Here is a 25,174-nt window from a genome sequence, read left to right on the forward strand (position 1 = left end):
ATATTCTGTGATCTCTCTGCCTTCTATATTTTCTCTGTTTAATTTTGAGAAAATTGCTTAAGTAGATTGGGACTCACAGAATCTAGTGTACCATGTTGCACCATGCTGGAGGTTAATGCCGTGAATGTCCAGTAAGCTCAAAACTTTCTGGGTCAAAGACCCTGTTGATATTCGGAGTAAAGCTACAGTCATTCACCCTAGAAAGTTCAGCAATGCACAAAATTTACATAAAATTGAAGTGTGCAAAGACCCTTCAGGACCCAGGATGCCTTCACGGACATAAACCAGTATTTTTCCTCTTCGAAGTTCATTTTAGCATCCCCAAAACTGCAGTGTACCTATGTCAAAAGAAAATCTAGTAGCTTGTTTTTCTTGATCTTTTTTTATTCAGTGGTATGGTCTGCAAACATATTTCTCTTTAGTGATAATGATGGTAATAATTAAAGTAGTTTTGGGCAGCCCGGGTGGCTCAACACCACCTTCAGTCCAGGGCGTGATCCTGGAGACCCAAGATCGAGTCTCACATCAGGCTCCCTGCATGGAGCCTGCTTCTCCCTCTGCCTGTCTCTCTGCCTCTCTCTCTCTCTCTCTGTGTCTCTCATGAATAAATAAATAAAATATTTTTTTAAAAAACTGTACATGTATTATCATTTAATCCTGGCAACAGCCTTGTGATGTAGTTGGCTTTATCCACATTTTACAGATGGGAAACTGAGGCTGATAGAGACAGAGTAGCCGTCTTGCCCACAGTCAAATACCTAGTAGGCGACAGGACTTGAATTTGAAACCAGGTTCATCCACCTCTGAAGTCCATTCTCTTATTTCATCATTTGCTGGATTTACTTGGATCCTGTTCATTTAAAGACTGTTTCCTAGTTTTGTAATCAGATTTTAATGTAATCCATCATGTTGTGCTCAGCATTGTTAAGTTTGCTATGAGCAAGAGGATGTGGCTGGACCTTGGTTTTATTTCACGTAATAAACTGATTGATTTTTGTTTCTGTTTTTCTTTTACTTCGCTGCAGACTATCTGTCAGAAGACACCGAAGGACTCTCCGAAGTATGAGGTCTGCAAGAGAGCCTTAAAGGAAGTAAGCAAGGTAACTGTTGAACAATAGCGAGCTAGTCACATAGTAAACTGTTCAGCGTCTCGGAAGAGTGCGCATCTGGATCTGATGCTGAACATTGGTGGTTCTCAAAGCCATTTGGCCAGCATTCCTTCGGGAGCTGAAAAACAATATCGTTTTCTGTACTTAAATGATATTAGTATTTTTATTGTCTTGCTATAAGGCCCAACAGACCTCTCATTTTCTTTTGGTGTCTGAATAGTCGTTTATTCATTCTTTGATCAACCAGCTACTTACCGAAGTATCAACTACCGTGCCAGGCATGATGCCAGTCCCTGAAAATATGGCGATGCACACGTAAGACAGTTGTGGTTAATACCCTCATACACTGTGCTGTATAAAGGGGAAGGCAGATGCTAAATAAAAATTACAATACAAGGCGATGAATGATACGGTAGCGAAGAACATAGTGATGTTGAGGCTGAAACGTAAATCAAGCTTAACTCTGAGCCAGGGCTTGGGGAGGAAAGAGAGTGTCTCAGGTATGGGTAGAAACACAAAGGCAAGAAAAATATTTGGAGGGTTTGAAGCACTGGAATGTTCTTCATGTGGCTGTAGAGCCCAGTCTAGGAAAGGATGCTGGGGAGCCACGTGGGGAAGTGTGGACCTTCTCTTAGGATGATGGAGATGCTATAAATTCATGTGTTGTGAAGGGGACCGTGGGGATAGGACCAGTTATGAGGCTTTTGTAGTTGATTAGGCTAGTGGTGACAGTGGCCTTTATGGGTATGTAGTAAAGGGAGAGAAGCAATATATAGTACTGGGGAGGCAGGCGCAGAGAGTGAGTGAGTGTGTTGGAGATCAGAAGTCAAGGAGTATGGTCCCCGGCTTCTTGGGCAACTAGCTGGACGCTTACTTACATACCTTTACAATAGAAACCTAGGGAGAAACGGATGAGTTCTACTTTGGATGTGTGATGACAGAGGTTCTTACAGAATGTTCAAGTTGGCTGAAATAAACACGTCAGGAGCTCACTGGAGAGACTGGAATTGGGAGACCTGGCTTTGGTGATCCCGGGCACGCGATGATTTCTGAAGCTGGGAGAGTGGATGAGATTACCCAGAACGAGCCTGTAGACTGAGAAGAGTAGTGAGTCTGAGCCACAACCGTCACGAAGAACACTACCACCCTTCATCTCATTTAGGGAGTCCTCGCAGGGGAGACTTAAAAAACAGAAACCATCGATGAAAGGAGGAAAACCATAATGGCCCGGCAAACGGCAGATGTTTTGGTGGAAAGACGGTCAGCCCTGTTGAGTGGCTCCTGAAAGAGCGTGAATAACGAGTGAGGCGGTCATGGGTTTATCATCGGGTGGGCCGTGTCCCCGCGGTGGTGGGTGGGGAAGCTGGATTGCAGTGTGTTGAGGAATGAGTGGGAGGTGTGGACGTGCAGCTGGCCAGCAAGGGTAGCTCGTTCAACACGGGAGCTGTCAGTGGAAAGAGAGGGCTCTAGCTGGAAGGGCGGTGTGGGAACATCTTCCTGTTTATTTGTTTAAAAATTAGGACGTGGGCGCATTGAAATGCCGATAGGAATATCTAGCTGAGGGAAAGCCGTAGAAGGTGTAGGAGTTGATGAAGATACCGTAGAGCTGGGCAGAGGGGTGCAGAGACGATGGTAGCGCCAGAAGCTTCCTAAACCCACTTGCAGCTACCAGACCACCTTCGAGTCTGGTACATCTTTGCACCACTTTGCCATGAGGTAGTTTCTTTCCTTTTTTTTTTTTTGGATATTTATTTGTTTTAGAGAGGTACAGAGAGAAAGTGAGTGGGAGGGGCAGAGGGAGAAAGTGAATCTTCACACAGACGCTTTGCTGAGCATGGAGCCTGGTGTGGGCTTTATCCCAAGACCCTGAGATCATGACCTGAGCCAAAAATCAAGCATCAGCTGCTTAAGTGACTAAGCCATCCAGGTGCCACTGTGCTGCTTTTTTTTTTTTAAGATTCTATTTATTTATTCATGAGAGACCGAGAGAGAGAGAGAGAGCGAGAGAGAGAGAAAGACAGACAGACAGACATAGGCAGAGGGAGAAGCAGGCTCCATACAGGGAGCCTGACGTGGGACTCGATCCCGGGTCCCCAGGATCAGGCCCTGGGCTGAAGGCAGGCGCTAAACCACTGAGCCACCCAGGGATCCCTGTGCTCCTTCTTTTAATCAACCTTCAGTTGACTCTATATTATGTATCTTCATCCTTGCTAATAGTACCTACAAAATCATGGATTTTGTGACCTCATTGTCTATTTTTCTACTATGCATTTTTTTAATTAAAAGTAAGTTTATCTGTGTTTTACTTCGTTTGGGCTGCTGTAACAAAATACCACAGACTGGGTGGCTTATACACAACAGAAATTTATTTCTCATAGTCCTGGAGGTTAAAGAATCCAAGATTGGGACCCCCGGGTGGCTCAGGGGTTGAGCACCTGCTTTTGGCCCAGGGTGTGATCCTGGAGACCCGGGATGGAGTCCCACATCAGGTTCCCTGCATGGAGCCTGCTTCTCCCTTTGCCTGTCTCTCTCATGAATAAATAAATAAAATCTTAAAGAAAAAAAAAAGTCCAAGATCAAGGTGCCGGTATGGTCGGGTGAGGGTTGTCTTCTGCATGGCATATTTCTCTTTGAGCCTTACACGGTGAAAGGGGCTGAGCCTCTCTTGTAAGAGCACTAATCCCATCATGGGGGCCCTACCCTCATGACTTTTTTTTTTTTTTTAAGATTTTATTTATTCATGAGAAACAGAGGGAGAAAGGCAGAGACACAGGCAGGGGGAGAAGCAGGCTCCATGCAGGGAGCCCGACGTGGGACTCGATCCCAGGACTCCAGGATCACACCCCGAGCTGAAGGCAGGCCCCCAACCACTGAGCCACCCAGGGATCCCCCCTCATGACTTTTGAAGCACCCCTCAAAGGCCCCACTTCCCAGTACCACCATCTCTGGAGGTTAGGATTTCACCATATGAGATTGGAGGGATATAAGTATTAAACCTTCAGTATCTGTCAACCACTTACACTCACCACTTGCCCCATCAGTGATCTGCACATCCCACTTGGGGAAACACTTAAGTGAAGAAAAGTTAGCGTGGCAGGTGTAAAGTTTCCTAGGGTCCTGCCACCAGAGGGTCTCTCCTCCGGGACCCCACAGCCTCTGTTGCGTTCCTGGAGGCAATAGGGGGAGAGTCTTTGGGAGAAGCTACTAGTGAAGTTCTAGCGTTGGACTGGCGAGAAATGTCATCACATTCTATCTGGTGGTTACTGAGAAGTTAAGAATTCACACAGAAGAGGCAAGAGGAAGGCTGTGATCACTGTCGAATTGAGCTAAGCATGATATTTAGCGTTTTTCAAGAATTTCACATCCCAGTTACAATAAACCACTACATTCCTTCGGGCGTCTCTTGTTCACTGGATTCGACACTGGTACCCGTAGGAAAGGCTGGCAGGCACGGCACGGATCAGAGAATGGCTTTAATCTGATACGATAAGCATATAAAAGGCCCTCTGTGAGGGGATGCCGTTCTGGTGACTTGTTTCCTCCGCATTTCTTTCTCTCTCTTGAGCCCAAGTTATGAACATCAGGATTATTCCCTGAGTCTCCTAGTGGTTCGACTGATACAGCCAACTCAGGAATTGACCTTCTTGTTCATTTGTGAAGTTTACTGATGGGATTTTATAGATTCCGGGAGGGACGGTATCAGTATTTGCAGCAAACAGATTGCGTAAATAGAGCATTTATCGTTCACAACTACAATGCAGAGTTTCACTTGTTTGCTTTCCGTGAAAAGAAAGATACGGGGAGATCCCAGTATTTATTTTAGAAAGTGAAACTTGGTCTATCAGCGTCTAAGTTTTTAGAGGCAGACTCTGCCTCAGGCCCTTGGGCAAGCGTCTCTAGTTGGTTATTCATTCTTGGAAAAGAATGAGTAATATCTTTTCTGGTAATTAAAATGCTAATGAAATTTATTTGCAATAGTGTGAATAACATGTCACTGAAATTCCTCATACATGTCGCTGCGACGAGTGTAAGTGCTTACTGAAATCGGGGCCTTGGAAAAAAGACTTACTGACCTCGTCGAGCAACTCAAAAGCAAGATGTTTCTGTTAAATAAAATGTGTTTACTTCCTGATGTTCTGTTCACACGCTGGGGTGGAGCTGCAAGGAGGGCGATTTGCAGGGAATCCGAAGTTCGGCTGGTGCAGAGCGCTGTCTGGTGTCCAAGGAGCGAAGGCCAGACTGTGGTTTCTTAGGCCAGTGAAGCCTTTCCGGCCGTCCTTTCATTTACTCTCTGCTGAAGAGAGTAAGCGTTCGCTCTCACCTCATAAAAATGCTACTCCTGTTGGGGCAGACTGTTAAGTCCTAAGCTTTCCTCCTGGTAGCCAAAGAGCCAAGTCTCTTTAATCTTCTCCTGTAACCTATTGCTTCTGCCATTTGCAGAAAGGTAGACGTGTGTATCTTTTACCATGGGAAGATCCCTAAGCTACATTATTACGGGAGGAGCATTAAGTTGCAGAACAGTACAAATACTGTCATGACGTCCAAATAATGAAGCGTGTTGACGCTCACCACGCGTGTTATCAGTATAGAGAAATAGTCCCAAATCCTGCACTCCGTGGAAGGGAGGGATTCCCAAGGTTTCCATTTCCACTCTGAGTTCTGCTCAGTCAGTGCATTTAAGGGGGACGCCTGGGGAGCTCGGTGGTGGAGCGTCTGCCTTTGGCTCAGGTCATGATCCCGGGGTCCTGGGATCGAGTCCCACATCGGGCTCCCTGCAGGGAGCCTGCTTCTCCCTCTGCCTGTGTCTCTGCCTCTCTCTGTGTGTCTCTTGTGACTAAATAAATAAGATCTTAAAAAAAAAAAAGGAATGCATATAAGGTTTGCAAACGTATATTCTTAAATAATATGTGTACATTAAAGAAAATTTGGAGGGATCCCTGGGTGGCGCAGCGGTTTGGTGCCTGCCTTTGGCCCAGGGCGCGATCCTGGAGACCCGGGATCGAATCCCACGTCGGGCTCCCGGTGCATGGAGCCTGCTTCTCCCTCTGCCTGTGTCTCTGCCTCTCTCTCTCTCTCTGTGACTATCATAAATAAATAAAAATTAAAAAAAAAAAAAAGAAAATTTGGAAAATGTAAGAGAAGATAAACCGTATTGGTCGTTTTATCAAAGGTAATGATTGTTGTCACCCTGCTACGTATCCTTCCATTGGGATGTCTAATCCAACACCAGTGTATGGTATAAATGTACACAGAAACACGGATTTGTACGGGACCCATTTCACTTACTATTTCTACTAGTGCTTCCTGGAACATTGTCTCGCACAAATGATTGTGTTCGTCTGATTATTTCTAAAGACAAACTTTTATAGGCCAGTTTATTGGAACAAAAATGTAAGATTTTTTTTTAAAGGCCCCCAAGTACCTTCAGAAAAAGTTGTTTCCATGGCCACCAGAAGATCTGTAAATGTCTGTCTTAGCACATGTTTCCCAGCTCAAATATTATTTAAGCTTTGTGGTTTTGATAGATTGAGAATATTTTATTTTTAATCTATATTTCTTTATTTAACAGGTTTTTTTAAAAAAAAAACATAAGTTTGGCCTAAAAATACCTAGTGAGATAAATTTAATCAAGCGTTGGCAGCTGCTGAAGGAAGGCATTATTTTAATATACGGAGCCTGATTTTCATAAAAACACCAGGGCACACATGCAAATTAATGCTTGTCCCTTCGAAATGGTTCAAAGTGGGCTCCACTGATGCCACCATTGCTTAAGACAGACGTTTGGGGAACTTTTCTGTTTTTCCTATGCCTCCTGAAGCCCTGTCTTCCCACGTGGCGGCTCACTCCATCTCTTGCTAATAGAGTTGACATTTGGAACTTTAGGAAATAATATCATAACCCAAACTTAATAATGCCATTTTCCCCTCTTTTTATTTTTTTTGTGTGTTTTTTTAAATTTTTATTTATTTATGATAGTCACACAGAGAGAGAGAGAGGCAGAGACACAGGCAGAGGGAGAAGCAGGCTCCATGCACCGGGAGCCCGACGTGGGATTCGATCCCGGGTCTCCAGGATCGTGCCCTGGGCCAAAGGCAGGCGCTAAACCGCTGCACCACCCAGGGATCCCTTTCCCCTCTTTTTAAAACAGAATAACTATAAAGGAACGATTTCCCCCCTACTACTACCCACCTTTATTACTATTTTTTTTTAAGTGACTTATACACTGTCACTGAGGGCCGTTTACGCAGAGACATTCGCCGAGCGTTCGCTGCATCTGTAGTGCCGGGCTGCGGACACTGGGTTTATAGATATGGACATTTCACCGTCTCTGCCGTCCCTCCTCTCTGGAGAGGACGTGCCGCAGATAAGTGCTGGCAGACTTGGAAGGCGGGAGGACCCAGATCCGGCCGGGCGGGCTGCCCAGGGGGTGCTGCAGGGCCTTCGGGCAGAGGGGGGCACAGGTGCAGAAGGCCCGAGGCCCCGGGCGACCGGGGAGCCCCGGCCCGGCCGGGCCTAGAGCAGCTGCCAGGTGGTGGCGGTGCCAGGACTGGTCTGAAGGCTGACAAAGGGGCCTTCCAAGCCGTTGGAGCCGCGGCGTGTCCTGCTCGATGTGAGCTGAGGCCCGTGACCCGCAGGGCGCAGGAGGCCGGATGGAGGCCGCGGTTGGCAGACAGCGGGTGGGTCGCAGCCCCGGGGACATGCTGGGGCCTGAGTTCGGGCACAAGGCACGGGGACGGAGGGCCGAGGAGCGGGGCTCAGCTTTGGGAGGGCGGGTGACCCGGTGCTCGGCCTGGGGTCCAGGGGGCGCGGGGAGCGGGCTGCTCGTCCTCGCTGAGCCCGGCTGCCTGGGCCGTGGAGGCGGGCGGCAGCTCCCGGGGACGGAGGCTGGGGAGCCCCGAGCACGCTGCCGGGGAGCAGGGGAGCCTGGCCGGGTCTGCCCCGGGGCCGCGGGAACCCTGGAGGGCCCGGCGGTGCCCGAGCCGGGTGTTCGGCTCCTGGCTGTGACCGCGGGGAGCCTGAGCCCCTGCGTCGGGGGCTCCCTCGGTGCAGACCTGCAGGCGGGCTGGCACGGAGGCCGGGTGCCTTCCTGACCTAGACCCCTGGGACGCGGTCGGAGGTCATTTCAGGGCAGCCAGTGGAGACCTTGCAGAGAGCGTGCGATGGCAGCAGCGCAGGTCGCGTCCTGTCCCTGTCCCACCGAAAGGCCGCCTGCGAGGTGTCTGCTTGGGATGTGGGATGCGGCCCGAATGCTCCAGGGAGCCGCGTGCCCTGCCCCCGGCCTCGGGGAGTCCCCGCGTGCCGCCCTCCATCCCCGGGTCTGTCGCTCAGCCAGAGCAGCGCTGGGCCCGTAGGCCCTCGGCTCGCGGGGTCCACTCCACCCAGACCTGCCGCGCCGAGGCTGCCGGCGCGGGCTGTGGCTCAGCAGCCCCTGGCGCCGGGCTGGGCGCTCCGACCTTACGTGGTCCCGGGATTGGTACGAGGCTTCCTCCAGTCGGCCTGATGGAGGACGTGGGGGCCATCGGTGGTCAGGCCAGCAGGCGGCCTGCGCTGTCCCCTCCCCAGAGGCCGGTGAGTGAGGGTGCGGGGCCTGGAGGCCACAAGCTCTCCCCCACCGCTCAGCCGGCCCCCCGCAGCCAGCCTGGCCCTCGGGCTTTCTGAGCGCTGCCTCACCAGCGTCAGCTCAGGTGGCTTTGGGAAGACGCCCTCCGCGGCGTCCGCGCCCCGAAGCTTTCAGCAACTGGGAACAAAATGGAATATCACAACTAGGGAGCCCCGCCGGGGCTTTTTTTTTTTTTTTAAGATTTTATTTATTTATTCATGAGAAACACACAGAGAGAGGCAGAGACCCAGGCAGAGGGAGAAGCAGGCCCCATGCAGGGAGCCCGACGTGGGACTCGATCCTGGGACCCCGGGTCACGCCCTGGGCCAAAGGCGGCGCTAAACTGCTGAGCCACCCGGGCTGCCCCCACATGGCTCTTATATAGGAAATTACAAGGGCCGACGGGACTGTGTGCGGGAGCTATGGAGCAAGACCAAAGAGGTATTTCTTATCAATCACAGGCCCTCATCAGAGAGAGGACTCTGAAGTCATTCGGTTCCTAAATAATTAGTTCTACCTAAACTGGATTCCCCTTAGCTTGGCCACGCTCGAAAGGTCATTGAGCATCAGGCTGTACCTGAAGACTTCCCTCTCTTGGCGTCCTGGGTGTTGGCCACATGCCCCGCAGGTAGCGCTCGGCTTGAAATCTGCCTTTGAAGTTGGCCGATGCCCAGCCACGGCGACTGCAGCCGCCTGCCCTGACGCAGCTGAGGTTTCCCTGGCGAAGGGGAGAAGCAGGGGCCAGAGGAAGGGAGCAGAAGGCCGAGGGGCAGGCAGTGGGAGAGCCGTCGGGGGACACGTGTCCTGGGGACTTCAGGACCTTTTTCCAACCCTGAATGACACCATTTTAACTGGGTACATTATCTTAACTGTGGGAAACCGCAAGTTCTTGAACGGTCAGAAGGGAGTCTCTGGAGCTTCCAAAGTGCAAATCATTTCTTGCATGAGAGAGAGAGAGAGAGAGAGAGAGAGAGAGAGAGAGAAAGAGAGATGTGCATTTGAAATTGAGATTTCCCTCCCTGACCTCTTAACCCTCCTTATTGTTCTGTGTCCTCAGTTGGTCCGACTGTGCAATGAAGGCGCTCGGAAGATGGAAAGGACTGAAATGATGTACACAATTAACTCCCAGTTGGAGTTTAAAATTAAGGTATTCTTGCATTTCTTTGAACAGATTTATTACTGCTCTTGCTTAGATCTTACATAAATAGAGAAAGATAGTTGAGGGCGACAAAGCAGATAGGAATTTGCTTTTCAAAGAAGGGCCATAAATCGATTGCAGAGGGATTGGACTGGCGGAGGGAGTCGCAGAAGCTCCAGGCAGCTCTGTTCCTGCTTATGGTCACCTTTAAGATAAAGTTGCCTTTCTCCAGGCCACAAGGTTAGGTGTCTCTAACCGGCACATTTCACCCCCAACAATCATTTAGGGGGAAAGGGTAGTTTAAAAAAAAAAAAAAGCAGAACAAAAACAAAAAACCCAGATTTTTAGAATGGAAAGGCAATTCTCAAAGCATCCTGCAAAAAAAAAAACGGTGATATCCCAGGAATTGGACCACGTGTTCTCCTAAATCAGATAAAGACGCTCCTCTTCCAGTTTGCAGAACAAACAAGATTAGTAGCGGGGTGTTCTCTTCAACTTTGTTTTTCTTCCATAATTCTTCTTTGAACATGTGCTCCCTATTACTGCTTTGTCTGATACTGCTCCGGAGCGGATGGCAGGATGTATAAAGAGGAAAATGCCTGTTCGTGGCAAATGTAGGTCGTAGTCCCCTGGTGGCTCACAACCGAGTTCTTAATGGATGTGAGTGCTCACGAGTGTGATTCTATTTTTTTTTTCTGCGACTTGTACATTGAATTAAAGCAAGTTAATATGACGGGTCATTTTTTTCGTAGTAAAAGTGTTCCTGAATTGTGTGGTGGGTCTACACTGCTATGGTGGATCGGCGCTTCATGGTTATAGTTGGAGGACCACGGGTGCGGGGTAGCTACATGCTTTTATTTTATAAGTGAGGAAAATAAAAGCCCAGAGAATATTCGATTGTTAAGGGGGTCACGGGGCTAGTGGTGCGGGAATCAGGCCGAGGGCCCGTACATCTTGACTCGCAGGTCAGTGTGAACCCTTTGACTTAGAGCATCCTGACTGTAACAGTTGAGATGCGGGGACGTGACACATAATTTCTTAGAACGGAAGATGATGTGTGCTTGCTGAAAACACACACATGCACTTTGTTAGGTCCTTCTACGAAATTTACAGCAATTTCCAAACCCGTCTTCCCCTCATACCTCAAAAAGAAACTTGTCCTCTGTAATGAGTTTCTCAGTATTTTAGAAAACGTATCTAGACGTCTAAAGTTTTCTCTCCTCTTTCTTAAAGGCTAAAAATTCCTAACCATTTTGATTTTTAAAGATGATAAAGCCCTTCCCTAGCCATTTTTTTTTCTTCACTGAAACTCAGTTGGCTTAAGATATCTTTAAGCTGTTTCTCTAGAACCCCAAATTAATTTGTAATTGAAAAATGCTTACCCCAGGGCTCCTTGAAAATAAGTGATGTTAATTGAGTTCATCAATTTTGGGTTCTTTGTTTTCTCCTGGCTCAATGATTAAAATATTTGCAAGCCTAAAGGAAGATAGTCTAGGTTTAGATTTATAATGAGGTGTTTAATTCAGACCACTTAGGAATACCAATAAAATCTGAGGATCTTATTTCCTTAACACTTTATGGATAACCGCGGACATTTTTATTCAGTTCATTTTAAAGATGAGGAGATAGATGTCCGAAGAAGTTAAACGATTTGCGCAAGCCCGTGTGTTGTCTCAACAAATTTTGTGAGTATTTTCTTTGTGGAAGGCAGCCAGGAAACCAAAACATGATCCCTGCTCTCAGGGACCTTACTGTCTGATAGGAGGCTGCAGAAGCACAGAGCTGGCTACGTCTGCAGCTGTCACTGTAGATGGAAGACAACTGAGAACACTCTCTCCTTTCTTTAAAAAAAAATTTTTTAGGGGCGCCTGGGTGGTTCAGATGGTGAAGTGTCTGCCTTCGGTTCAGATTGTGGTCTCTGGGTCCTGGGATCGAGTCCCCACATTGGGCTCCCAGCTCAGTGAGGAGTCTGCTTCTCCTCCGTCTTCTCCCACTGCTCATATATTTTTTCTCTCTCTCCCTCTCCCTCCCCATATCCCTCTATTTCAAATAAATAAAAAATACATATATATATATGTATATATATATTCAATTTTTTAAAAGAATTTAGTGATGCATCACTTATAAACAACACCCAGCATTCATCATGACAAGTGCCTTCTTTAATCCCCATCACCCATCTAGCCCATGCCCCACCCGACTTCCCTCCAGCAGCCCTCAGTTTGTTCTCTATAGTTAAGAATCTGTTTTATGGCTTCTGTCTCTCTCCCTCTCTTTCTCTGCTCTCTCTCTCTCTCTCTCTCTCTTTTTTTTTTTTTTTTTTTTTTGAGAACAGGCTCAATGGGAAGGGGTGGTCAGCTCTCCCTGTGAAGTATACACAAGCTACTGGGTGCTTGTAGCAGTCAGGCAAGTCTTCATGGATGTTTGAGCCAAATCTTGAAAGGTGAGTTAGGAAGGATCTTGTAGAAGTAAAGAGTAGGAACAAATGCCCAGAGCATGGCTTCAGCTGCTGTAGCCCAGCAATTGTCATCTATGGGTAGGCATGAGGTGCAAGGGGAGCAAGGCAGAGCCGAGCAGTAAACAGCAGCTCATGTGGGGACCCTGTGTGCCAAGAGGAGCAGCTGAGCAAGGTCATTTGAGAGCCACTGAAAAGTTCTAAGCAGGGAAATGGCACTTCAACATGGGAGAGGCCTTTTGAACTTACTCCAAATCCAGAAGTCATTTAAGAAATTTGATAAGAAAAAAAAAAAAAAGAAATTTGATAAGCTCATTTATCTGAGAAATTTAAAAAATCTCTCTCTAGAGGGGAAAATAAGTTGAAAAGAGAAATAGCAAACTGGAAAAATATTTGCAGGTCATATAGATGGGAGGTTGATATCTTCAACATGTAAGCTCAAAGAGATAAGAAAAAGTTAAGGAGAGGAAAAAAAAAAAAAAAAGAACCAAAACATTAGCAAATTGCAAATTAGAAAACAGCTCCACCACCTCCTAGATGTATGAGCGTGGGCATTGCACTATGTCTTAGTTTTCTGAACCTTAGAATGGGACTCAGTACTTTCCCTTTGGGAGTTATAGTGAGGATTAAATTAATTACTAGACGTAAAGGACTTGGAACAGATCTGATTCATGTAAGCAAGTAGGAAATATCAGAGTCTTAGTTTGACAGGCCCGGTAGGCATGTTGCAGAGTGACGAAGAGTGAATAGGATGTGAACTGTCTAAACAGATTAGACTTTTCATCCAAGAACCTTGGCGGGAGGAAGGAGGTCAGGGCTGGAGAGAAAACGTCGGTCACCAAACTAAGGTCAGTTTGTGCCTCAAATCCAAGTGTTTTTTCCACTAGACCACAGCTTTCTCTAAACGTTGCCTCCACAGAGTTAGGGAAGGTTATTATTATTATTTTTTTTTTGTCTTGTCATGGAAAGTTTGGCCTTATGAGTAAGCACGTGGGGAAGTTGAGGCTTGTCAGCCTCTACCATGAGCCATGAATTAAGGGTAATTGAGTGGGGTGGCATATTGGTGGGTGGATGGATTCGCTGATCGTTTTTGGGAGGAGCCTTGCTAAAAAGTAGAAGTCCACGATCTAGCGGACGAAATGAAGAACTCTGAGGTATTGAGACATCTGTACATTGTAGAAGACAGTTTGGTGGTTTCTCAAAAAGTTAAAATGAGATTGCCACGTGACCCAGCAATTCCATTCCTGGGTATATACATACACTCAATTGAAGACAGTCGTTCAGATGAAAAGTGGTATGTGAATGTTCATGGCAGTATTATTCATAATAGCCAAAGAAAGTGGAAACAACCCAAAAGTCCATCCACAGAATAGGTGACTTGATAAATAAAATGTACATTCATACAGTGAGGTCGTGTGTAACCATAAAAGAGGAACGAAGGTCTGGTATATGGTACCCCAGCAATGAACATCAGACTTGAAGGTCCCATATTATATAATTTTGTTGATATGAAATGTCCAGAATAGGCAGATTTATAGAGTTGGAAGGTAGATTACTGGCTGTCAGGGCCTGGCGGGGCATGGGAGGGCAGAACGGAGAGTGACTGCTTGCTGCATGTAGGGTTTCTTCTTTTCCTTTCCTTTCTTCCTTTTCTTTTTTCTTTTCTTTTCTTTTCTTTTCTTTTCTTTTCTTTTCTTTTCTTTTCTTTTCTTTCTTTTTTCTTTTTTCTTTTCTTTTTTCTTTTCTTTCTTTTCTTCCTTTTTTCTTTCTTTCTTTCTTCTTTCTTTCTATCTTTCTTTCTTTCTTTCTTTCTTTCTTTCTTTCTTCTTCTTCTTCTTTTTCCTTCCTTTCTTCCTTTCTTTTTCTTCAATTGGCCAACATATAGTACATCTTTAGTTTCAGACATAGACTTCAGTGATTCATCAGTTGCATATAACACCCCGCGCTCATCGCATCACGTGCCCTCCTAATGCCCATCACCCAGTTACCCCATCCTCCCCCCGCCCCCCTCCAGCGACCCTCAGTTTCATTCCCTGAGTTAAGAATCTCTCATGGTTTGTCTCCCTCTCTGATTACTTTCCATTCAGGTAATTAAAATGCTCTTGGACTGGTGGTGGTGATCACTGCACCGTGTTGTGAATGTACTAAAAAGTCACGGAATTAAATGTATACTTTAATAGGGTGAAATGATTAATTTTATCTCAACGAGAAAGATTATTCTTTAGCAGCTCTTCTTTGTCTCACTGGCCTGTAAAATTAAATTCTATGCTGAAACTAGCTATCTAGGATGCTGCTTAACACAAAAAAAGAATGAAAAGTCTTTTCTCCATAGGACTTATATCAGTATTTTTTATTTGTGCACGCATTTCTTTTCTGGTGTTGGTTCTAGTCAGAATTTCTTAATTAGAGGAATTCATTTATTCCACTATAGATTGTTTGGATTCTTTGGTCATTTTAATAGTTTCTTCTTTAAAGAAAAAAATAACCGAAATGAGTTTAATCTTTTAATAATAAATCTGGAAACAAAAAATATAATACCAGATTTTTTTTTCTTTAAAAAGCACTAACATCTTAAAAACTGTCAGTTTTGGATCTGTATTAGAAGTTGTTTTTTTTTTTTTTTTTTTTTTTTTTTTTTTTTTTTGCCTAGTGGGATATGAGGAATCCATAGAAATCCATCTATTTTAAAAACAATGTAGCTTAAAAACCTCTCTTCCCCTATCTCGTAAACCAAGAACAGTTGTAGGCTGGCGTGTACACAGGACCTTAACCACAATACCACCCTTGGTTTATCCCGTAGGCTTACACGCACCAGCAAGATAGCACTGTGTTCTCGGTAATTATAGCCCTTCCCTGGGACCAAACCCGACACGTGATCCCTTGTGGTGACCTCTTGGGTGTGCTGTTAGGGTTGTCCTGAGTTATCTAAGCGTCTCCGTCTGCCATCGGCCTTTTAAGTCTCAGCCATCCCAGTTGGATCATCATTTGATTTGAGATTTGGGGGCTGGAAATCCCTTAATAGTCAGCTTTGAAAGGTTGAGGTCAGCCATAATCTTTCATCTTCCTTTTTATAAACCTTCAGGAAAATAGTATATAACTGATGAACAACCCCCTAATAAAAGTCCCTTTATAAAGAGAAAAAAATATAAATATATATCTACGTATATGAAATCCTTTTTTAGCTTTCTTATTTCCTCTCTAGTATCCTCAGTTTCCTCTAGCTATTTTTTAATCACTGTTCCCTGAAAAGGATGACATTTGGCTCTACTGCGGTTATGTTTTATGTGTCTAAGACCTTTTGCCTACTCTAGGGATACATTTTTTATTTTATTTATTTTTTGACTTTTAAAGATTTTATTTATTTATCCATGAGAGACACAGAGAGAGAGGCAGAGACATAGGCAGAGGGAGAAGCAGGCTCCATGCAGGGGCCCGATACGGGACTCAATCCCAGGACCCCGGGATCCCTGAACCAAAGGCAGACGCTCAACTGATGAGCCACCAGGTGTCCCTGGATAGAGTTTTTTAGATCGTATTTTTGGCAGTAAGCATTTCTGATAACTTTTTAAAATAAACAAAATTAAAAGCGCTCCTAAAGGTAAGATTACTCTGCAGTTTTGAGAGTTTTCCAGTTGGAAACTGGGCACTGAATAAAGAAAAAGCAGTACGTAATTCCTGGATATCGCCTTTTCCATGAGATGAAGATGGACTATTTTTGGAAGAGCATCGTTTTCATGGCCAGAAAGTGACATGATGCTTTCAGGGATGAATTTCCATGAGGAACGCGGCAAAAACTTGAGGACACGTGTCCTCCAGAATATAATTAAGTAGATAATCAGTAGACAAAACATAGTTTGTGGGGAGCTTTTCCTTTTTTTCCAGGTTGGGGGGTAGCTTTTCCTTTTGAGTGAAGTCTCTTTAGTTGACAAAGTGAACGCAAACTTTTTTGTTTCTTGTTAACTCCCAATTATCAGATTCTGATTTGTGATATTTGAAACAGTAGCAGCTGATACCGAGGGATTTCGTGTTGAGGCTTTTCAGTTTTAAGTGACTCCTCACCAGTCTTTTCAGAGTTAAGGAAAGGGTGATCATTTTCGGCTGACGCAATAATATTTTCTCGTTGAGTTTTCGTTGCCCTATAGGCAAGTTAATAGTTTTTTTTTTTTAATAGGAAAATAATTGTCCTTTTTTCATTTTCTCTTGGAGAATGTACTGCACTTCTTTAATTATATTTCACTGTTGCATACTTTTAAAATAATGGTGTACACCCTGATATGTGCTGTTTGGTTAGCTGTGAGTTTTAATTTTCCCTTCAATAATCTTAAAAGGAAAATTAAAGCATTTGGCTGTGCATACTGAGTTTTTCTTCTTCTGTAGCCGTTTCCTCTAGTCTCCTCTTCCCGGTGGTTGGTGAAAAGAGGTGAGTTAACAGCCTACGTAGAAGACACTGTGCTTTTCTCAAGAAGGACGTCTAAACAGCAAGTCTACTTCTTTCTCTTTAACGACGTGCTCATTATCACCAAGAAGAAGAGGTAAGCCATTTTCTGGTGCTGGTACCTCCAGCTTTTAAGCTCTAAGATTCAAATGCCTTTTAGGGTTGATCATCCCTTAAAAGCTTGTGTAGGGGGGGTAGTTGCCTGGGGGGCTCAGTGGTTGAGTGTCTGCCTTTGGCGTGACCCTGAGGTCCCGGGACCGAGTCCCGCATCGGGCTCCCTGCATGGAGCCTGCTTCTCCCTCTGCCTGTGCCTCTGCCTCCCTCTCTCTCTGTGTCCCTCATGAATACATAAAAATAATTTTTTAAAAAAAGCTTGCAACGATAGACGTATAGTTTCTGCATGTGGAGTCATAGTAGTATCCGTGTTTTGCTTTCTTTAAATCACACACACCATCAGGGCTTATACATCAGCAGCAGCTCTGTTGAGGTTTTCTGGCGTGCAAGCCACTCTTCTGAGCATTTTACACATTTATATCCTTGGATTCTCCTAACATCCCTGGGGAGGTAGCACTCGTATTATTCCCCTTCAGCATTTTTACGACTTCGTCGACTGTACAATTTTTGTATAAAACAGATCAAAGTTGCTCCAGTTGAGAATGAGCTGGGATGCCATGCTAGTGTGTGCAGCTGAACTTAAAACCCACTGCTCTTCATGGTCGCTGGTCTAAGAAGTCTCCCTGTGACTGGCAAAATGAGAGCAGTACACCAGTACTTCCTTCTGAAAGGAATAAAGTGAATCCGTGGGCAGCATATTTCACACCCGTAAGTGCAGGTGCACATAAGTGCGCACGTGCACACGTATGCTCCCCTCAGCTCTGTCTTTCTTTACGGAACATTCATTAGGCGTACTCAGTGGATTGAGGATTGTAAAGTATTTTTCTACTGATCCTTCATAAATGTCCCATCTTTCTTTTTTAATATTTATTCACGAGACACAGAGAGAGAGAGAGAGAGAGAGGCAGAGACACAGGCAGAGGGAGAAGCAGGCTCCATGCAGGGAGCCCGATGTGGGACTCCATCCCAGGACCCCAGGGTCACCCCACTGAGCCACCCAGGCGTCCCATAAATATCCCATCTTTTCTAGAATATGAACTTAGAGAAAGAACATAAATCTGTGGGATTTTTTTTTCCACATAGGAAGGCAATGATGGTGGACTGCATTTATCTGGAAAGCGGGAGAGAATCATGGTAACAGGCTTCTAGAATATATAAGATAAATGTATAAATCTATCATGAGATAGTTGTTTAGGTGCTGCTTTTGAGTTGCTGATATTTTAGCTTGAAAGCTCCAGCTAAACTGAGAGTTTGAGCTTTTCTTTTTGTTCCTTTTAATCGGGCTGCATTAGGAGCTATTTCAGCTGCTTGGCTGTCCAGCTGAAGTGAATACTGTGTAGGGTCGATCCTGAAAAGCCGTAATTTGACTACAAATCAATACATAAAGGTGCTGATGACTGTTTCTCCTACTTAGGAAAATAGTGTTGCCATAACTTCAAGAAGAAAGAATTTCTCTTACCTGGTGCAGTTTAAGTAGTTCTAATAGCTAAGTGAATCTTATAAATAAAAACTGGAGACGGATTATAATTTTGTATTCTTATGTTTTGTTGGTTTCCTAGAGATCGCCTGTTTCCTTGGCTTTTTTTTTTTTTTTTTTTGAGATGTTTTGTTTTTAGGGGAAAGTAATTATATAGGACTCTTCAAATGCTGTTACTCTGGACTTTTAACATCTTCCGGCTGTTGAAATGCTGGCTCTATCTTGATGGACCAAAAGCTTGAACTAAACTTTTCGGTTTGTTGATAAAATATACATTGACTGTTGATAAAATATACATTGACAGGATGAGGCCAATTTTAAATATAAATGTAGCTTTGATTAGGATGTCTTCAGTTGAGTTGATGAAAACGTTAAGGGTTTTTTTTTTAAAGATTTTATTTATTTATTCATAAGAGACACACAGTGAGAGAGAGAGAGAGGCAGAGACACAGGCAGAGGGAGAGGGAGAAGCAGGCTCCACGCAGGGAGCCTGATGCGGGACTCGATCCCGGGACTCCAGGATCACGCCCTGGGCCGAAGGCAGGCGCTAAACCGCTGAGCCCCCAGGGATCCCCTTTAAACCAGTTTAGTACAAACTTCTGCTCTCGAACTGGCCTAGAACCACCCTGTAAATCCAGGCTTTTGGAACTTGAGAATTAAGGCGTACACCGTCCACTTAGCCGTGTACTCTGCCCTCCACGGCAGATTTGGCCATTATGCGGAACGTTGCTTTCGAAACTGTCCCGCATTTCTTTGCTCGGCTGTGCTTGAACTTGAAATATCAGTAAATAAAAGAAAAACAGAGCTCCAGTGAAGAGGGCCACCTTGGTGCTTATCTCTGCCTTTACCCAAACGGGGATTGTCTCCCCCCCCCTTACCCACGAGCTCACCCTATTTCTAAGGTGCTCTTGACTAGGAGAATAGCACCGAAGGCTCAAGTTGTTTTCGGCCCGAATACGCCGTGCAGGGGACAGGCAGACCACGGAGACGTGATAAACAGGCCTGGTCAAGAATGTGCAGAATGCGCGGCCCTATTTACACTGGAGCGTCAGGGAGGCGACGGCGAATGCTTCGCATGCCGGGGCCGCAGGAAGGAGCTGCAAGGGCCGGAGCGCCCGTGACTCAGGCGGTGCTGGGTGCGGACCGGGGCATTGCCTGGGCCCGTCTGGGCCCGCCGCCCTGTGGCTCCAGGGCGCCTGCAAGGGAGGCCCCGGCCCCTGGGGAGGCCGCCTGGGGGGCCGCAGGCCCTTCCTCCTCCGGCCGCGCAGCTCTGCGGTGCAGGTATTGGTGCGAGGCCTTGCACAGCAGGTCGCGACCCTGGGGCTCTCTTCTAGGCCGGGGATGTTCACCTTTTTTTTTTTTTTTTAATATTAGAGGGAGTTTAAAGTCTCCCATTAGCTCCGGGCTGGTTGCAGGCCCCTGTATTGTATGTCTCTTCTACCAAATTTCTGAAGGGTGGGTGACCAGTCCGACTCTTCTGGATGAGAACGTGAATTCTTTGGTAGTTGAAGCTTTGACGGTAGGTTATGTGGGCACTTCTAGGGCACGGTTCTCACCACGGCACTTTTTTTTTTTTTTTAAGATTTTATCTATTTATTTGAGAGAGAGAGCGAGCGCATGAGCGAGGGGAGAGGGAAAGGGAGAAGCGGGGAGCCCTCCTCGGGGCTCAATCCCAGGCCCTGGGGTCATGACCTGAGCCCAGGGCACAGGCCTAACCAACTGGGCCACCCGGGTGCCTCCGCCTCGGTCTTTGTCGCGGGGGCTGCCCTGTCCCTCGTAGGATGTTTTTAGCAGCCCGCCTCGTCTCTACCCCCACTCTTTGCCAGTAGCATCTCCTCCTTAGCTGTGACAACCCAAAACGCCTCCAGACATGGCTCTCTGTCCCTTGCGAGGGCCAAATGGTCCCCGTTTGAGAAGCGCCGTGCCTCAGCGATGGCAGACTGGCGGCCAGTGCTGCCTTGAGGACGGTGAAGGTGCGCCGATGTATCAGACCTGACGCAGCGACGATAGCAATGCCGTGATAGGGGCCCAGATTGCCAGGTTTTACTCCCACACTAATGACGATTGATTCGTGCCCTGTAATAACTTCTCTGTAGGTATCCGTTACAGTGACACAAACCATACCCTGTGTCCAGCCTTAGGGGCCACGTACTGTCGTGTCCAGTTCTGAGATGCAGAAACCGAATCGAAGACCCCAACAGGTTCAAACTCTCAGAAACCTTGTTCTGTCAGGTAGCCCACTGCCCTGTGCTCATGCAGAGCCTAATATCTGGCTTAAGTCTTCTCTCCCAGTTTCTTCTTCTGAAGCAAAAAGCAGTTTCCCCTCTTTTTTTTCGCCGCTCCCCCCCCTCCAGCTGTTAGAGTAAAAGGCTCACAAACTGGGTGGCTTAAGACAACAGGAAGGGATAGTGTCACCGTTCTGGAGGCCGTGGTCGGAAATAAAAATGTTGGCAGAGCCGTGCTCCCTCCAAAGTCTCTGGAGAGAATCCTGCCTCACTTCTTCTGGCCCCTGCGATTCCTTGGCTTGTAGCAGCGTAACTCCGACCTCTGCCTGTCTTCAGGTGGGCGGCCTTCTTCTCTCTCTGTCTGTAAATCTCTCTCTCTCTCTCCTTGCAAGGACACCAGTTCCTGGATTCAGGGCCTCCTCCGCTCCGGGATGATCTCACCCTACCTTGATTACGTCTGCAAATACCTTATTTCTCAATTAAGGTCACGTGTGCAGGTATCGGGGTTTAGGACTTGAACAGACTTTTGGAGGTCACGGTTCAACGCCCTGTGCTCCCCCAACCTGTCAGCACTGTGAAGCTATGATTGTCATCACATAATGAATAAAGGTGCTTAGGAAGAGCGTTCTAAGCCAGCGGTAGAGAGCGCACCTTTTTTGTAAACAATGACGGATGCTGTTTTTTCATAATTTTAGATGCCATCATGGTCCTGTGACTCGAGCACTTCTATCTGGAGGGCCCATAGGTTACCTTTATCTACTTCTTCTGCTTCAGGCCTGTTTCTTCTCCAAGGTCTCTCCCATCCTGTTAGGGCCGCCTCCATGCATCTGGTTGCTCTGCAATAAACCCAGAAGGCTACTTTGGCTCCTTGTCCTCATTGCTCTCCCCCCTCCAGCCAATCACTGCTTCTCCCGTCTCTCGTTGGGAGTGCCCGTGTGGCACCACTTTGAATTCACCTGTGAGACACACCTGGCTGGACTCATGCCACCATCCCTCCATCCACTTTACATCCCACGGTGCAACGTAAAAGTGCTTTTTAAAAGACCCATCTACTCAGTCCATCCCTTGCACATGGCCCTTGTGTGGTCTTACCTTGTACTCAGCCTTACTGAACCACCTCTCTAACCAGTAGGGCCTGGCACATGTTTCTTTCTTTGCCTGAATTGTCTCCCTTCCCACAGATCTATTCCATCCTAGCCTTTCCGATCGAGGCAAAGTCCTTTTTTATTCTTATTGATTGATTTACTTATTTTTTTTTTTTAAAGATTTTATTTATTTGTTCATGAGAGACACAGAGAGAGAGAGGCAGAGGGAGAAGCAGGCTCCATGCAGGGAGCCCGACGTGGGACTCGATCCCGGGACTCCAGGATCAGGCCCTGGGCTGAAGGCGGCGCTAAACCGCTGAGCCACTGGGGCTGCCTGATTTACTTATTTTTTAAAAGATTTTATTTATTTGAAAAAGAGAGTGTGAGTAAGAGAGAGAGAGCATGAGTGGAAAGGAACAGAAGGAGAGGGAGAAGCAGGCTCCCTGCCGAGCAGGGATGTGGGCTCCACCTCAGGACCCGGGGTCACTACCTGAGCCCAAGACAGACGCTCAACCACCGAGATGCCCCCGTCCCTTTCATTCTGTAGGTCTTAGATTAATTGTCACATGCACTAGGAGTTCATATCCGGTCCTCTGTAGCGGGTCATTTCTGTGGCTTTATGGTCCCATAAAACCCCGTACTTTCTCTGCCATATCATTTGTGTTACTGTGTTCATGTCTGTCTTGCTGACCTTTGTGCCCTCAGCGGATGGCCCAGCACCTGGCCCATGACAATCACTTATAAATGTTCGATTCGAACCAACTGTGTAAATATAAACAGTTTGAGTGAATGCACTGCTCACTGGGCGGACCCCTCATGCTGGCTAAAATTTCTTTGAATTTTCCTTATATTTAAAGGATGTAATTTTTGTAATTCTGCTCCATTATATGCCCATTTTTAATTAATTTTGGTAAAACCAAGTCTGGACCTTTATCAACCCCCTGCTCCACAGGGGAAGTGTGTTTAAGGCCTGTTTTTATTTTGTATTGTCCTATCAACTAATGTTTTGAGCTGCAAGTGAAAGTGTAATCAAACCAAACGATTTAAGTAATAAAACTAGTGGATCATCATCATCATCATCACACACACAAGTCCGGTGAGCTCAGGAAACCCTGCGTGCTCCGTTCCTCTTTGGGGGATTCCCAGTTGGGTCACTTGGGAGAGCTCCGGTCTCTATGTAACAACGTGCAAAGAACAGTGGCTCGAATCCTAAGGACGGCTCCTTCTCTCTGCAAGGATATTACCAAGGAGGGCGGCCTGGGCCCGGTGGCCAGGAGCAGCCCAGCCCTTGTCCGATCGTCCGCTGCCCTGTGCTCCGGCCACTTGTACCCCCACGCGTGTAGCTCCGTGGTTGCAGATGGCTTCTGCAGGCCCAGGCATCAAGATTCATTCAGAGACCCAGGATGGAGGCACGGCTGAGAAACAGAGGCTGACCGAGGGGGCACTTGCCTCAAGTGGCTTTTCGTTTCTTTTCTTCTTTAATCAGCGGGGGAAAGCCTTTCCAGACAATCGCCAGAAGATTTATGTCTCATGGGTCACGAGACGTGTCATCATAGGGGAGGCTGGGAAAGCCGACATGTGACAAAGGGGAGCAGGAGAGGCACGATTGTTTAGGCTCAGCTGTGCTGCGTCCCCCGGGGCTGGACACCGTGGGACGTGGTGGAGCAGAAGCAGGGGAGGCTGACGGCCGATTCGATGGGAGACAGCTCCAGCCGCAGCCAGGAAGCCCGCGTTTCCACGGAGCACTAATTAACGTCCAAGTCGCCTGGGAAACAGGAAGAGCTCCGCGAGAGAATCCACGCTTGCCTTTAGGATAAACGCCGTTGAGGACAGGGTGGGCCGTTGAGTTTCAAGAAGCCGGAGGTGATTGGAGGTCTCGAACCCACCGGTTTGGCTGGTGCTGGTCACCCGGCTGTGGTTCCCCTGAGTATCCTGTCGGTCGGTCATGCCTCTTGGTTGCCATCGAGCCACCTGTGTCCTTCACATTTGGAGCACGCGGATCCGTGGGCCTGGGTGTTGGGCATAATGCAGAAGAGACGCAGAAACCTAGTCTAGCCTTCTTGTCTGTGCCAGAAAGTATATCGTGTTCTTTTTTTTTTTTTTTTATTTATGATAGTCACAGAGAGAGAGAGAGAGAGGCAGAGACACAGGCAGAGGGAGAAGCAGGCTCCATGCACCGGGAGCCTGATGTGGGATTCGATCCCGGGTCTCCAGGATCGCGCCCTGGGCCAAAGGCAGGAGCCAAATCGCTGCGCCACCCAGGGATCCCAGTATATCGTGTTCTGTTTTTTTTTTTTTTTTTTTCCATTCTTCTTCTGAATTCTCCAACCATGATGTTTTCAGGTACTCCCTGCAGTTAAGTGAGTAGTAATAGCCGTGATGATGAGACCTGTGCTGGGGAGCAGGCGCCTTTAGCAGCGTTCAGAGTGTGGACACAGCGCACCACTGAGTTGTCACAGCGACCTAGTAGTAGTAGAGTTTCTATTCTATGGCTGAGGCCTCTGACGTGGGGGGAGAGAGAGAGAGTCAGTCAGTGGAAGTGAACCCGAATGTGAGGATTACTTAGTCATTTGTAATGATTCTGTTACGAACTTAGGAAGCTGCTTGCTTGCTCTTGAGAGCTTGTCTAGTCCTGCTTATGCCGGGGAGAAAGCTTCGGTTCGGTGCTAACAGCCTCTCGGAGCTGCCTGTTACCCCTTTTCAAGGACCAGGGGTTCAGGGGTTTGCACAACAGGGGCCCGGGTTGTGGGATGTGGAGATCTGTGGTGAGAGGAATGAGGCCCGTCTAGTCCGTGATGGGTCACGAGCCACATTTCTTGGCAACAGTGAAGCCCCGTTAGATCCTTATCTGCCCAACAAATGTGGTCCTTATAACCATTTGTTAAATCGTTGACAATGAAATAGGAAGCATGTGGCCTGTTTGTTAGTCTTCAGAATTATTTTGATGAACTGAGCGAGTAAGCCTGTCTGAAATCAGTTTCTGGATAAATACCGTGCCTTGTTTTGTTGGAGTGCCTGCCAGATCCCGACTTTCTTGACCCTGGGTATTCAGTTCAAATCATGCTTGGTCCACTTGCCCGTTGGCAGAGTGCCTGTAATTGTCAAGCCTTTAACAAGACGTCAGGCCATCAAAATGCATTATCTGTCAGGAAAATTAAAGAGAATAGCTGACGTCTGCTGAGTGGAAAGAAAATAAGTGCATTCTCTCACTTAATCCTCACGACAGTCCAAGGAGATCGGTACCGTTATCCCCATTTTACAGATGGGAGAACACAGAGGGTCAGTAGCCCGCTCAGGATCACAAAGTGAGTGAGAGAGTTGGGATTCTTACCAGACGTTCTGGTCCAAGGCTCTACTCTTACCTACTCTACTGCGCTTCAGGACTTTAAAATCGTAAGTCACTTGACTAAGAAATTGTTTGTATTAATCTGAAACCAAGCTTTAGGACGGAAAGCAGCATCAGTGTGTGGCGACGTAGTGTTTCAGCCTCTTCGCTCAAAATAAGTTTCAGTGCAGATCAGTGGTCTTCATCCCAG

At 46.8% G+C, this 25,174-nt stretch overlaps 1 protein-coding gene across 2 annotated transcripts in view; it reads left to right on the forward strand.

Annotated features, from left to right (window-relative positions):
• The window catches only part of ARHGEF26 (Rho guanine nucleotide exchange factor 26), a 112,587-nt gene that overhangs the window by 69,552 nt on the left and 17,861 nt on the right, over window positions 1-25,174 (forward strand). For both annotated transcript variants that reach the window (XM_072727198.1, XM_072727199.1), the window contains 3 exons: window positions 1,026-1,100; window positions 9,767-9,856; window positions 16,680-16,834. In XM_072727198.1, the coding sequence (XP_072583299.1) occupies window positions 1,026-1,100; window positions 9,767-9,856; window positions 16,680-16,834 (320 nt within the window). The remainder of the gene's footprint in view (window positions 1-1,025; window positions 1,101-9,766; window positions 9,857-16,679; window positions 16,835-25,174) is intronic.

Source organism: Vulpes vulpes, chromosome 11 (genome assembly GCF_048418805.1).
Source record: "Vulpes vulpes isolate BD-2025 chromosome 11, VulVul3, whole genome shotgun sequence".
Classification (NCBI taxonomy): domain Eukaryota; kingdom Metazoa; phylum Chordata; class Mammalia; order Carnivora; family Canidae; genus Vulpes; species Vulpes vulpes.